Source organism: Cydia splendana, chromosome 7 (genome assembly GCF_910591565.1).
Source record: "Cydia splendana chromosome 7, ilCydSple1.2, whole genome shotgun sequence".
Classification (NCBI taxonomy): domain Eukaryota; kingdom Metazoa; phylum Arthropoda; class Insecta; order Lepidoptera; family Tortricidae; genus Cydia; species Cydia splendana.
This window is the reverse complement of record NC_085966.1, coordinates 21,051,594-21,066,044: the sequence shown is the minus strand read 5'-3', so window position 1 is coordinate 21,066,044 and position 14,451 is coordinate 21,051,594. Positions and strand designations below refer to the sequence as shown.

At 38.4% G+C, this 14,451-nt stretch overlaps 1 protein-coding gene across 1 annotated transcript; it reads left to right on the top strand.

The window, feature by feature from the left end:
- Positions 1–868: 868 nt before the first annotated feature.
- LOC134792371 (transmembrane protein 181) lies at positions 869–13,401 on the top strand. The gene is made up of 12 exons (XM_063763653.1): positions 869–1,173; positions 2,421–2,524; positions 2,995–3,153; positions 3,318–3,420; positions 3,938–4,091; positions 4,661–4,741; positions 5,187–5,286; positions 6,177–6,304; positions 10,644–10,790; positions 11,812–11,914; positions 12,138–12,362; positions 13,220–13,401. The coding sequence occupies exons 1-12, from the start codon at positions 1,025–1,027 to the stop codon at positions 13,348–13,350; spliced, it is 1,584 nt and encodes a 527-aa protein (XP_063619723.1). The 5' UTR covers positions 869–1,024; the 3' UTR covers positions 13,351–13,401.
- The last annotated feature ends 1,050 nt before the right edge of the window (positions 13,402–14,451 follow it).

The following is a 14,451-nucleotide window of genomic DNA, read 5'->3' as shown; positions in this document are numbered from 1 at the left end:
CGATTAGCAGAACTGATACATTCCGCTACTTGACGCTAGATGTCGACTACGAAATAACTTGCGTTTTGGTAAGAAAACTGATGTATGGAGTTATCACTCTTTCTTTACTTATATTACTCTATGTTATTACGCGTCGTACCTACAAATTACATTTTATCTTTAGATAATAATTTAAATCGTCAATATTGAATGTACAAACTTTTATTTCACAATAGATGTGGGGGTCAATAATAAACGGAATACACTTTTCGTTTGTCCAGGGGTGCGAAACTCCTGACTTCGGCCAAACTCGGCTCCGCTCAGCTCAGCATTGCTCCGAGCAATTATTTGGGTTGACACAACTTGACGTCTCATTGCGTGTACGACCACAGATAAGATAATGGCTTGAATTTTAACAACCCTAAATAGCCGAAAGAGATAGTGCCATATATTAGAAAGGGACAGCACGATTCGACCCTGAACCGCTGTCAAACTTCGGTTTTGTAGGAAGTTTCCTTTCTGTACGGTAGTACTATTATTTATTCTGTGGTTTGTCGCGAAACTCATGACAACTAGTGTCAAGTAGCGGTACCTACTGATAAATCCTAAGGATAAATCAGCTATTTGACGCTAGATGTTGTTGTCTACTACTACGAAAATAAGCAGCAGCATTTTGGTGACGCGCATGTCAAGGGGATCGGTCTAGTATTACCTATTAGTCTAGTCTATGTTAATGTCCTAGTTATCTGAAATAAATGTATTTTTATTTTATTTAATACTAATCTACTACGAATAAATCGGTAACATCGAGTTCAATTGCGCCTGGAATCGATTTCCCGCTCCCAACTTTCAGCATTTCCATCACCCTCCGCGGCGCGCGGCACTAAAAATCAATACCTCGCTTGTAAACAACCACTACATGTGGCGATAACTATTTTGTTACCAAACCCCTTTATATACACACCATCCATGTTCTGTGTGTTTATTTCTATATAGTCAAAGATTCGAATTATTTACACATCGTTTAAACTAGTGTTTCAAAACCATGGATTCGGCAAACGTCGGCTATTCGTACCATTTGCCAGCTGGCGGGTGGAATTATAAAATACGGAATACTTTGTCTCAATTTAGCGATTTATTTAGTGAATTTAATAAGTATATTGCTCCGGCGTACCACCATGATCGGTGTGAGAGGTAAGTAGTGCCTACGTAAGTTTATGTAGCAAATTACGTCGTCGTTACGAGTGTTTACTTACTACGCGTACTTGTCATACTTACGTACCTACCTATAGGATAGGTTGCCAATACCTAAAGTAATTTTTGCAAAGAGTGTAAGGATCGTTGGAGCTATTATAGGGCTCTAGTAAATGATGTCAGAGTTTGAAAGCGTAGAGTAGAATTAGAATAGTCGGCTGAGATAGAGTGTACCTACTTAGTGTTATTTTTCAGGGTATTAAATAAATTTAAATAAGTCGTCACCAGTGAGGGAAAATATTAAAAATAAAATTATTATAGGGAACCACAAGGCCCATTTGAAACTTAAAAATTCAGTTATCTATAATAAGTAATAACCCTTTCGTCCATTCAGGAATCGAACTAACCGATTCGATTATCGAAACCGGTAAACGTGTAAAAAACCGGAAGTCTTTCTTTGCAGAATCAGTTGTAAAAAATTCTTCTAAAAATTTTGTAGTTTTTATTCTTTCTTTGAATTGAAATAGCCTTTATTCCTGACATATACATTTTTACATTTTCTTACACTATACAGGTATTTATCTATGTTTTATTTTATTTATTTATGTTTCTACTCTTTTCTTTTGTTTATTTTTCTTTGTCAGGCTGTCCTTGACATAGGCCTCCTCCAGGCGACGCCACTCCTCGCGGTTTTTTGAGAGTCTTCTCCAGTCTGCAGGAAAGTCATCTTCCCATCTCTTGTATGGTTTACATTGTGGTCTTTTCTTTCCTCTTGGGTACCATTCTGTGACATCTTTTGTCCATTTGTCCTTTTGTGAGCGCATCATGTGCCCTGTCCACTTCCATTTAAGTGTTCGGATTCTCTGGGAAACGTCTTCTATTTTGGTCGTTTTCCTAATATCTGAAAGTCTGCATCGGTCTCTTAGTTTTATTCCCAGCATACTCCTCTCCATACTTTGTTGAGTGACTTTGACTTTGTGCTCATTGTCAAAATGAGCACAAAGTCATTCTTTCTTACTGTCCCATTAATGTTTTTAACATTGTGCAAATCCCATTCTATAAAGGTAGGTATTTTGTTACTTTTACTCTTGGTATTTATTTTATACACGAGTACCTAGCTTTTATGTTATCAATCGACGCATATGTGTCCCTGTGCATTGTACCTACGTGTTTTTAATTTTGCTGCTAATAACTTTATCGTTTAAGACAGACACACAGACATACACAGTAATGTTTTGTGATTGCAGGTCCGTTCAGATGAGGATTTACTCAATGCACAAAGGGGAGTTCGTGATGGTCTTCATAGCTTTTTTCGCTTGCTTCGGTTTGGGTGTTTTTATAGGATTAGCTGGTGAGTAGACAATTTTGATGGGGAGAAATATTTATTGCAATCGTACCCGATTGCAGATTACCATCTTCAGTAAGTAGCTAGCTTACTTGGTAGACGTAAGCCGGTGTCACATGCAGGGGCGCAAGGCGCAAGCTGAAATGTTGCCCCAGGCAGCGAATTAAAAAAGTCCATTTACATACCGTTTTTCCGTGCGACTAGCCATAGGCACATATTTACCGCGCAGAGTATGAGACTCTGCACATTGAACAAACTCTTACTATTAGGGCTTCGACCCATATAGAAAACAATACATCGACTTCTGATCTAATCAGCTGAACATTGAAATGTAATAAAAACACTGTTGTGTGTTAATAGCTACCATAGTAAAAGTGGTTCAATTCGATATGTCTTACACATTCATGTCGAAGAGTAGGTATTGTTAAGTTATAATTGTTGTAAAAACATCGCATTTCATTATAAAATATTCCCAGGTCCCTCACCCACATCCACCACGGCCGTAACCGCTTCGAGTATACTTACCAACTCGAGTAACATCTACAGCGGACCCTTCCACCTCCACAGCCCCTCGCTGGGCACCAAAGTGCAGCAGCTGTGGCTGTTAGCCGAAATTAACACTAATAACAATGATGGTAAGAGTCAGTTTTGTTTGATGGCCCATCTGCCATGTCTGTGTCAGCCGGAGACAAATGGAAATCATATTGACCTTTGTAGCAATTATTTCCTGTTGCATTACATACAGGTAGGTATACAACAACATTATTTCTTCTATATCTCATCTGTATTTTTCTTGCAGAAGAAATTTTCGACAAGAGTTTCCAAATAAGTATATCTATAGACGGAGTGTTGAGCGACCACACAACCTTCAATTTGCTACCTGAAAGCGAACTAACTAACAGGTAAATTCCACACATAGGTACATACCTATTATAAAAAGATTGAACTAGATGTACAGTCCGCAACACAAAATCTGTTATTATACCCATCAAATAACTAAGCGGGAGCTCGACACACAAAATCAGTTGTAGGTAAATCGCAAGATATTTTCCATTAAGGATAGAAAAAGGTAGGATCATATAAGAGAATTAAAAGTGGACTGAATTCTCTACTACATGTACAGTCAGCTGCAGAGAGAGAGGTGAGGGAGGGGGTCACCTCTCTCTCGGCAGCTGACTGTAGGTACCCTTTGGCCGTTCATTTCTACATAATATTTCCTGAGAAAAGTTAGAATGAATATTTATTTTGCTATAAGTTGTGCTCGGATTATTTTGAACAACTCCGACTCTAATCGACCCTGACTCTCTGACTTTAACAAGCACTACAAGCAAAAGAAAATCCTGAAAAAAAATCTTAATCTTGCCCTAACCGAAGAGTACATAATACATACCTTTACCTATGCCCTAACGAATCTTTCAGAACACAGCACCTCAAGTGCAAACAACAAGTGTGTGAAGAAGTACTAGTCCTGCACCTGGGTTCCCTCGAGTACACGCACTACATGCTGCACGTGCACTTCTACGGCCTTCAGGAGTTCCATAAGCGGTACTTCATCAAGGAGATATTTTTCTACGTGAGTTCAGTATTTTATTTATTAGGGAACACTGGAAACCGAAAACACAACACCTCAAGTGCAAGCAGCAGTTTGAAGAAGTGCTAGTTCTGATGCACCTGGGTTCCCTCGAATACACGCAGTACGTGCAGCATGCACGTGCACTTCTGCGGCCTCCAGGAGTTCCATAAGTGGTACTTCATGAGTGAGTGAGTTCAGTATAGAATTTGTTTATTATTAGGGGACACTGTGTAATCTGTATCACTTTAGTATGTGCGTTCCATCTAAACTAAAGTTGTCTATAATGCCTCTCCTCTACACTATCGGCGATGATCGTTGATAGTGTCATCGTCTATCATCGGCAAGATCATCGTGCAAGCATCCACATGATCGCCTGTACAACGCAACCCGGCGATTCCCTTTGATGCGTGCCCAAAAAACCGACAACTCACGGATCGCAGGCGATGATAGACAATGACAGGCGGGGACTGTCGAATAACCCCTCTACACCATCGTGCCCGCCAGTCATCGTTTATCATCGCCGATTGTAGAGGAGCCATAAATAATTATTACGACATATATTGTTCTAGTTTAAAACCTACAACCCGGCCTTCACGCAGATGGAAACATGGTTCCGCTTCATATTCCTTCTCACCACGTTCACCGTCGCCGTGAGTAACCAATTGAGGCAATTAGATTGTACAGCACGATCTAGATACAATCCAGACAAAGTTTACGTAATATTTATTACCAGCTTCTGCCTGCGACTTTTACGTAGATGTCGTGGAATGATGATTTTCGTTATAAAAACTATACAATCCTTATCCGGATGTATTCATTCCCATTTGTCCACGCCTCATCGCGTGGTCACCTGGGGCGGAGACAAATAAGAAAACACCCTTATCCGTATTATCCTTTCCCAAACTATATCCATACCAAACTTCGTCTAAATCGGTTCAGAATCGGCTTTTGTCACGATTCTGACTATTCTGACTCGTAACCTGGTCATTCTGTAGGAATATTGCTTATGATAATATATTATTTAATACGGCCTTTGGTCAAAAATCTATGTAAATGCGATTCAATCCCTAAATTAATGCCAATATCATGTTCCAGTGTTGGTTCGCGCACTCTCTTAGAAAGTACTCCACACACGACTGGGCGATCGAACAGAAATGGCTGTCGTTGCTATTGCCAATGCTGTTATTGTACAATGGTGAGTTGTGTCTTGTTTGCTTTATTTATTTATTTTATATTTATATTTCTTTTATTTAATACAGTGCAAGCTTACAGTACTACACCAATTCACTTACACACATTTGATATAATTAAATTTTGATTCAGCCATGCCCATGCACATTTCGAGGCAGCTATGAGCTATGTGTACAGTACCTACAATCTATACTTTGTATACTTAGTTTTAAAATCCTTTTGAGAACGGAATTTTGTAATAATGATGTCAGTATAACTACAATAAACAGATTCTAAATTAAAAAAAAAATCGTAGAAAGAAACCACTCGAAAATAATAGTTATTTACGATACAAGTGCGGAAAAGAGGAAATTCGAAACGAGTGGCGATAAATTAAAACACGATCGAAGGGAGTGTTTTAAATCAACACGAGTTGCGAATTACCGATTCGCACGTGTATCGTACAACGTTTTACAGTAGTACAGTACGGCAATATGGCTCTTTAAACTTTTGACATACGCACGGAAAGTACGACCATATGTACTGTAAAATTACTTTGTTCATGGTCCTTCGAACCGGATATTTCTAAAAGTGTGGGTAGGATATGGATTAATCTTTTTATTGATTTTGTTTCAGTTTCATCTGTCAAACCATTTTGGCTGAACTAATTCATTTTACTGTCTTGAATTTTGTACCTTACCTATTACCCACCCGGCTTCGCTCGGGTTACACAAAATCTTAACAAATGATACACCTAAACCTTTCTCACGAATAACACTATTGATAGGTGAAAACCGCATGAAAGTCCGTTCAGTAGTTTTTGAGTTTATCGCGAACATACACTCAATCAAACAGACAGACGCGGCGGGGGACTTTGTTTTATAAGGTGTAGTGATAACATATTTTTGTCCGCAGACCCTATATTCCCTCTCCGTCTGGTCTCCGGCAGCTGTTTCGCGCCGCTGCTGGACTCCATCTTCCAGACAACCTTCCTTGCTTGTGTCATGCTGTCCTGGCTGGCCCTCTACCACGGACTTAGACAGGTATTCTTTTTCTAGTAAACACCCCACAAGCGTCTGGCCGGTTCAAATTTGCCAACTCTTAGCACTTTCTTTGTTCTTTGACAGTTTGATCTTTACTAAAACTGAAAATCGTAATTAGATTCCAAAAAAAGTAAGGCAATGTTGCCACTGCAATAATTTGTTTGTAAAATAGTAAATTCCTTTCTATAAATAAACACGCTAAGATAATTTATTTATAGGTAATTTTACTACTACGATTTAAAAAATACTTTTACTTACTTATTTTTACATAAATACAAGACGCGCTAGTAAAAAGCGGCAACATTCTTACTTTTTTTGGAATCTAATTACGATTTTCAGTTTATTGGAAGTATTAGAATAATTCTAATAGTATTGATTGGCAGCGCCATCTCTCTCGCTAACTCGGTATCACCTGAGATGATCCAGTTAGAAAGTCGAACCATACTGTTCTACCTTAGGGATGGCCAGGGGGCGCCATAAGCCTTCAGTAAGACGTACATATACTTGGAAAAATTCGACCTATGCCGCGTTGTGGCCCGGTGGCCGAATGGCACAGGCACCGGCCGCGATAGCAGAGGACGCTGGTTCGAGTCCAGCCTAGGGGACTGGAGGCCTTGGTCACTTTTTCTTAGTACATATGGGCATTTCTCAGGAGGGCCATTTTTACGTGTCCAGGGCAATAAATGATTGAATTTACTGTTCAATAAATCTGAATTAATTTAGGCATTGGCTTCAGCCTATATTCTGCCTGGGACACTAACAAATTATTTATTTATTATTTATATAATACGAGAAAAAAAATGTCAAATGCCAAAAATGATGTTCGGTGGGAGTGTCCCGCACCCAGATTTTGTGAAACAAAAAATTATTACTCAAGATGGGGCATTAGATCGGAGTTATTATGGGTATTCACGCATAAGGTATTAGTTAACTTATCATATTCTTTATATCACAATAATGTGTTTGCTCAACTCATTGAATAAAACGAAATTTACGATGTGTCCCGGGCTAGTGCCTGATTTCGGTGTAATTTGCAAAACATGTCGGTACTCCTTCAAAGTTGTAAACCAGGAACTCAGTGTCTCAAACATAGTATGCTTTAGTTGTGCCTTAACCGTTAAATAGAGTAGAGGTACAGTCACAGTATAATAAAGTGATTTTTTAAAGGTTTCACCGTCCTTCGGTGGGTTTGGTTCTATGTTTTTTTGAGATCGGTGGTGCATTTTACTCCGAAAGTTTTAGTGCATTTATCGTTATGGAAGTGATTAAGAAATTCTCTAAAGTACGTAAATCCATCATTATTACATCTCCTCTGTATCACTCATGGTATTTCTGTAATTGCTAAAAAGCGATTAATTTTGACATCGTTGGTGTTGATTTCCTTGGATTCGGTGGATTTTTTGACCACCGATATCAAAAAAGTGATCACTGAATTCAAATCCTGCTTTGTAAACTAGTTTGTTGTACTAATTTATCACACCTAAGAAGCGCAAGATACGTTGTATAAACGTAAAATTATCTTTGTAAGTAAATTAAGTCATAATAGGTACAAAAAATCACTAGTTTACTATGAGTAGTTTTTTTAAACCAGACGTGTGTTGAAACTTGTAGACCCAATGTTTCTTTCTCTGTCTTGATATTCTCTTCAAACCAATGAAGTAGGTAAATTATGTAAACGACATTTTCTCAGTCAGTGCTTCTACAGGTGATCTCATATGTTACGCAGACGATACAGCGGCATTATACTATGGCTATACATGGCAAGAAGCCCTACAAAAAGCAGAAGCAGGAATGAATACCCTGAAAGACTGGCTAGACAACAATCTACTCTCCCTGAACATCAATAAAACAAAATACATCTGCTTCCATAAAACCAAGGCCTCTGAACCAAATCATCCAACGTCACTATATGTTAACGGTTCATCTAACTCGCTGTCGACGGACCCATCAGTAAACTCGATTGGCCGTGTGGAATGCGTGCGCTACTTAGGCGTGGATATCGATCAGCATTTCTCCTTTAAACATTATATAGCAACTCTTTCTAATCGTGTAAGGAAGCTGACGTATGTAATGCGCCTGCTCCGCAACTCTGCTGATCAGCGGGTCCTAACACTAGTGTATGTGACTTTGTGTCAGTCTATCCTGGGATACTGTATATCGGTCTGGGGTGGGGCAGGTATTACAGCGATGCTTAGCATAGAAAGGGCACAAAGGTCAGTATTAAAAGTAATGTACAAGAAGCCCTTCCAATTCCCAACAAACCAACTGCTGTCCGAAACTAACACCCTCTCAGTCCGCCAGTTGTTTATCCTTAAGGTAGCCACGATAATGCATCGAAACACATTAAATTCGCCCGGTTTCGCATCGTACCGCAGTAAAAGGATCTTCCGCGTCCCTCAAAATAAGACGAGAACGCCTTATGCAAGACGCTTCCCACAATTCCTCCACCCGTTTATTTATAACCACATATCAAAACGCTTCAATGTACAAGATATGACAGTCAAAGAATTTCAGACCATTGTTCGTATGTGGTTAATCTCTCTCTCATACCAGGCAACAGAAGATACATTGAAACCTTTGCAGTAAGCACAACATCTCTTTTTCACGTAAACACTCACACACACAAACACACTCACACTCACACACACACTACCACGCTCGCACAGCTTATACCCTAAGTTTATAATAATAAGTTAATAACATAGATTGTTTGTTAGCTTTTAAAAATAGTTTAATTTATATTAGTTGTTTTATATTTGTAAATTCGCTTTTTATCTGTATTTTTTTCGCATCATCTTATTGATAAATCTACTGGAATTTCCTAGAGTCCTCACGACACAGGCTTGACCTAGTGTGAGGGCTACTGCTAACCAAATTGTAATATTTTATGTGAAACTGTTTTGTTAAGCCTATGTGTCATCTATACCTGGTAACGAAATAAATTTTTTGTATTTTTTTTTTTTTGTATGTTAATTGTCGTCTGTAATGTCTGTATCACCTGAGGCCCTACACCTCGATACCTTTAAACATGTCAGCCATGTTAAATGAATGCAGTCAATTAGATCCCACTTCGTTTACAATAACTTGTGTATGCAAGGTGCACCCAAGGGACAGGATGTTCAGAACAAGGGATTAAAAATAAAGTGGCCTTCTAATGTCCAGATCGCTTCAAAGACGCTGAGAGTACCTTACTGATCGATATTTCTAAAGGATAGCCATATACATAAATTGAACATAACAAATGTTTTAACAATCCTCAATGTCTTATGTCTTTAAGTCTAAATACAAATAAATAAATAGGAGTTACAAATTAGCTCAAGTGTTTGAGGGTGCTGGAGATCTCCAGTCCAAAAAGTGTTAAAATAATGTTGTTTCATTGTTTCTCTTACAATGTGTTACGGTGCGGTGTGCGGTTAGATTAGGTATGACCTAAACCTTTTGAACACCAAGGACACTGAAGGTTGATGGGAGTTGTTGTGCCTAGTAGGACATTAATAGAGTTAGACCAAGATAACTGAAATAATTAACAGGTAATTAGATCTTCAAGCATTAGTCGACCACTTCAAATAGTTTTAAATTGATGGAGTTCACGCTTTAAAACTCTGTTATTCAAAAACACTTGTTTTCCGTATTGCATCACATTGTTTAATAAGTGCATTAAATATTTTTTGAGCATTGAACACCACTCATAAGTTTCTTGTTTATCAGATGTAGGTAACATAAGTATCTTTTTGATGCATGTGCGGTCGGATTCTATGAAACAAACATCTTCTCCTTTATGGCACTAATGTGCGAATATGTGGTCGACATGTCTGAAACTCGTTCCAGGACCATACATCGCCCATCACCCTATTATATGAGGACAGTCAAATAGTGTGGGATATCTTCTAGAGATGTTGTTTTACAAGCCGTAATTAGGTTATTTTAAAATCTTCAAGTTATGTAAGCTTTCGAGATCTTTAGCCTTGTTACATCGCTTATAATCAAATAAGAATGAAAAATATGATTAAAATGTAATATGATTGAGATATAAAATTGAAATATGATTTTTGTATATGCATTATTGAATTCGGTGACGCCAATTGATTTCAGTGCCTGCACATGATTTCGGTGTTTTTTAAATCTCAAATATCTTAAAAACTATAAGGTTCTAATGGAGGCCTCCACTACCAATATTTTTTATATTAAGGCTAGATTTTAGGAAATAAAGTCGCATATCAAATAAGTTTAAAAAAAAATTTGGCACCGAAGTCAGGCACCGAAGGTCATCTCTGAGAAACGCCCATATATGACATTTATTTCAGTTTAGTTTGATTTTTATTTTTGTTTCTTTCTGCAGAATGAGCGAGGTTTCCTGTCATTCTACCTGTTAAAGCTGCTAGTGGTGGGCGCGGCGTGGACGCCGGCCGTGGTGCTCGCCGTCTGGCAGAAGTACCGCGGCTACCAAGACCCCACCTACAACTACACACAGAATCCTAATTACGAAGTAATCGCACATTCCATACCCACAAAAAGGCCCTAAATCAGAGTCTTAACTAACTTTGCACAGACTTCAATCATAGAGAAAAAAAATATATAGAGTGCTCACTCCATGTTACATCAGTTTTAGTACCAAATCGACTATTAACTATTTTCGTAGTCGACATCTAGCATCGAGTAGCGGAATTCTCAGTTCTTCTATTTTACAATATATGTTCCGACGACCGAAAAGTCTAATGCTCAACAATTTTCAGCTAATATTATAACCAGATTAACCGGAACTCTATTTTCAACTCCTTCTGCTTTTAATATTAGTTGTAAATTGTGGTTCAATACAATTTTCGTCAGTCGCGACACTAGAGAACTCTAGTATCAAGTAACGGTACTAATAATTCCGCTACTCGACGCTAGATGTCGACTGCGATAACAATAGTCCTTTGGTATCAAAACTGATGTATGGGGTGAGCACTCTATTCTTACTATATTTCTCTATGCTTCAATAGAACAAAGTGAGTAAATGTCATTACAAACGTCGTATTTTCGTAAAAAATTGATATCAATGATGACATTGCCACACTTTGTCTTGCAGTGTTAGCTTGGTCCGAATCTGTCAACTGTCAACCGATTGACACCTCGAAAGCTCCAACTAAACCTCTTTGCAATACTTTTACCCTCTTCCTGACGATATCTTTCAACCTTTATCACACTTAGATCTTCGTTATTCGCGTTGGAACCTCAGACGCTAAACAACAGTTTTGGGACCACCTATCAGAGGACATTTGATACAATAAAATCTCCTGGAGGAATCTCGTGTTTCAGTTACGCGAACCTCTAGGGGTCAACCAGTGTCTGATAATCCGGGTAATTGCTGGTTCACTTGCGGGTAAATAACTTTTTTTTAAATTTTCATAAGGGTATGTATTATGGAAGATTATAAGTTTAAGAAACCCCGACCCCGAGCTACTCGCAAATTAACCAAGGCTTGACTCTGCTTCTTTTATTTTAGTCAATGTTTTTTTTGTTTGCAGATGGTGAAGATAATGTTCTTCACGGCGATCGTCGTCTACTTTCTGTACCTGGTTATTCTGATCGTCAAGGCCTACAGCGACCTTAGGAATATGCCATTCTTCGGTAAGGATGTCAAATAAATTTATAGAGAACGGGACGACACTAGTGTTGCCACTTTTTAATTTCTACTCTTTTTTGCCAGGGGATAAATAAATCTTCATTGGGGGAGATTCCGTTGCTTAATGTATTTCAGCCCATGTGGTATGCGCCTTATACCTAACTTATAACCCAGACTCGGAAAACACTTGTTGGATACCGCAGTTCTTAAGTTTCCCCTTGTTTTCAGATGTCCGACTACGCTGCCTCTCCATAGTAGTAAGCACAGTTTGCACGATAACTGCATTCCTCGGCGCTCAATCCTGGGGCCCCGCGGCGCTACAAGACCACTGGGCGTCGCAGCCGCGGGTGCATTATGATACTTCTGCGCCCTTCATGGCGCTCTACGGGCTGTTCAACTTCAACATGTACATATTGGCGTATCTGTTCTCTCCGGGGGGTGGGTCGATACACGGTAATAAGACTGTTTGTTTTTTTTTTCTCTTAATTAGGAACATCTGTGTTGTTCGTGGCGCTCTATATTGTTCGTTTTTTTTAGCATTAGAATGAACTTGTAAGAAGGTAAGCGATCTTGACATGTCTTTTAATTGAAAAACGCTTTTTAAAAATCAATAACTATTACTTATGAAAGTAGAAGAATATAAAAGATCGTATTAGATTCATAATTGATACATATTTGCCGTAACTTATTTTTAAAATGTGTTTTTCAGTTAAAAGACACATCAAGATTGTTTACCTTATTTCTAATGCTAAAAAAAACGAACTATAGTCTTTTTCTTTTAAATTCAACACGCACAGCAAAGGTTTAGCCGATGGCACCCCAGTTTCTACAGTTTAATGCACGTCTAGCAATTTTTCTGGTTACTTATCATTATTTCGAAAAAAAAACGCTTAGCGCAAAAGAACGATGTGGTCAGGTAAACATTCACATTAACGCTGCAGTTTTCACCATATCGATGCCAACGAAGTCAGCCTTGGCCAATATTGTGGCTTACGAAATCTAGGCCACGGCCTAAATTCAAGACTAACAAAACAATAAGAACCACGATTAGAAGAATAAAATCAATACGAGGATGCACTTGAAAAACGAAGAAAATCAATGTGGAGAAGACCATACTTAATATACAATTTTTGGTTGGGAAGACCGTCATAGGACAAGAACTCTGTATTTGTATACGTACTTCGCTCCTTCTGCTCTACCAACCTTCTGTAAGTGGCGTACGCAATAGTAGGCGACGAAAGAGCTTGTAGACGGTCTTACCTGATACGGATTTCCTCACATTGACCTTACCAAATTTTTCTTTTTTTCAGAAACCGCCATAACCAAAGACAACCCAGCGTTCTCTATGATCAACGATTCCGACGAAGAAGTCATCTATGGCTCCGACGAAGAGAGTCGACGACCCCTAAACTCCCACCACCGGATGAACGAAGACATATAGACAAAGTGAATGTATTTTTTTCTTGTTATAAAGTTATATTGAGGACTAACATTGTGTATCTATTATTCAAATGTCCCAAATAACTTAGATAATTTGTGTAGATCGGCTGACGAATTGTCGGTCTGATATCTCTAATAATTTCAATTGTGTTCATTGTAGGGAAGATAACACCCGTTTTTAGCGTCTTAGCATCTGCTATTCGGACTAAATTCGTTGAAAATTTGGTCATATAAGCGAGATAACAAACAAGCCTACATGGAAATATACTATTTAAGTATTAGTTGATGAACTCACGATGAACTACAGACATTTAATCAAATAATCTGAAAAGCTAAAAGCAATAATTTGTTCTTAAAGAACCTACGACTTTAAAAGAAAAATCTAAAAGGTTAAAACTAGAAAATTCAATGAATGAAAAAAGAGAGTTTGATATGTTAACAGCCCTCTGCTTGTAATTATTCCAAGTATTCTAATATATATCAGATATTCAGATGACAATACCTACCCGTGTTATTGCACGTGATACCTATGGCAGATCCAATTTCGACTATTCAACCCGCTGTCGAGAAATCCATAATGACATTAATGACATTCTAATTCTAACGATAGTTTCAATCAAGGTAAATAGATATCTTGCGTAGGTATACTATCAGCAGCTATCAGGTTTGTATGTAGATGAAGAATATTCTGCCTACTTTAAAAATTCTCTATGCTTTTATGAACTTGGTATTAAAAACATTAGAATAGCTGCTATGATTTCAAAACACTAAGGATCCTTCGCAGTTGGATTAAAGTTTAAAATAAAAGCAACGTTTCTAAATATGGAACACGACACGAGGATAATACTGCGCTGACTGCGCTGTAGGGCTACCGCCAATACCGAAAATCGTCAATTGCGGGCATTTTTCTCTGTCACTCTAATTACGCCTTCATTGGAGTAAAAGAGTAAGATCCCCGCAATTTGCGAATTTCGGTTTTCGCGGTAGCCCCTCTGTTTCCAATAGTAAAACAGGATCGTCGCGCGCGCTACGCGTCGGGTGAGTCACTAGCTGACGTTTGACGCCATTTTGTTAAACTGCCTGTGAGTTAGTTCAAGTAGGA

Bases quoted from the DNA above. Each gene is read 5' to 3' on its own strand.
- LOC134792371 (XM_063763653.1), top strand. From the start codon at position 1,025: ATGGATTCGGCAAACGTCGGCTATTCGTACCATTTGCCAGCTGGCGGG. The intron at 4,092-4,660 runs GTGAGTTCAGTA...ATATTGTTCTAG, and splicing joins TCAAGGAGATATTTTTCTAC to TTTAAAACCTACAACCCGGC. The intron at 4,742-5,186 runs GTGAGTAACCAA...ATCATGTTCCAG, and splicing joins TCACCACGTTCACCGTCGCC to TGTTGGTTCGCGCACTCTCT.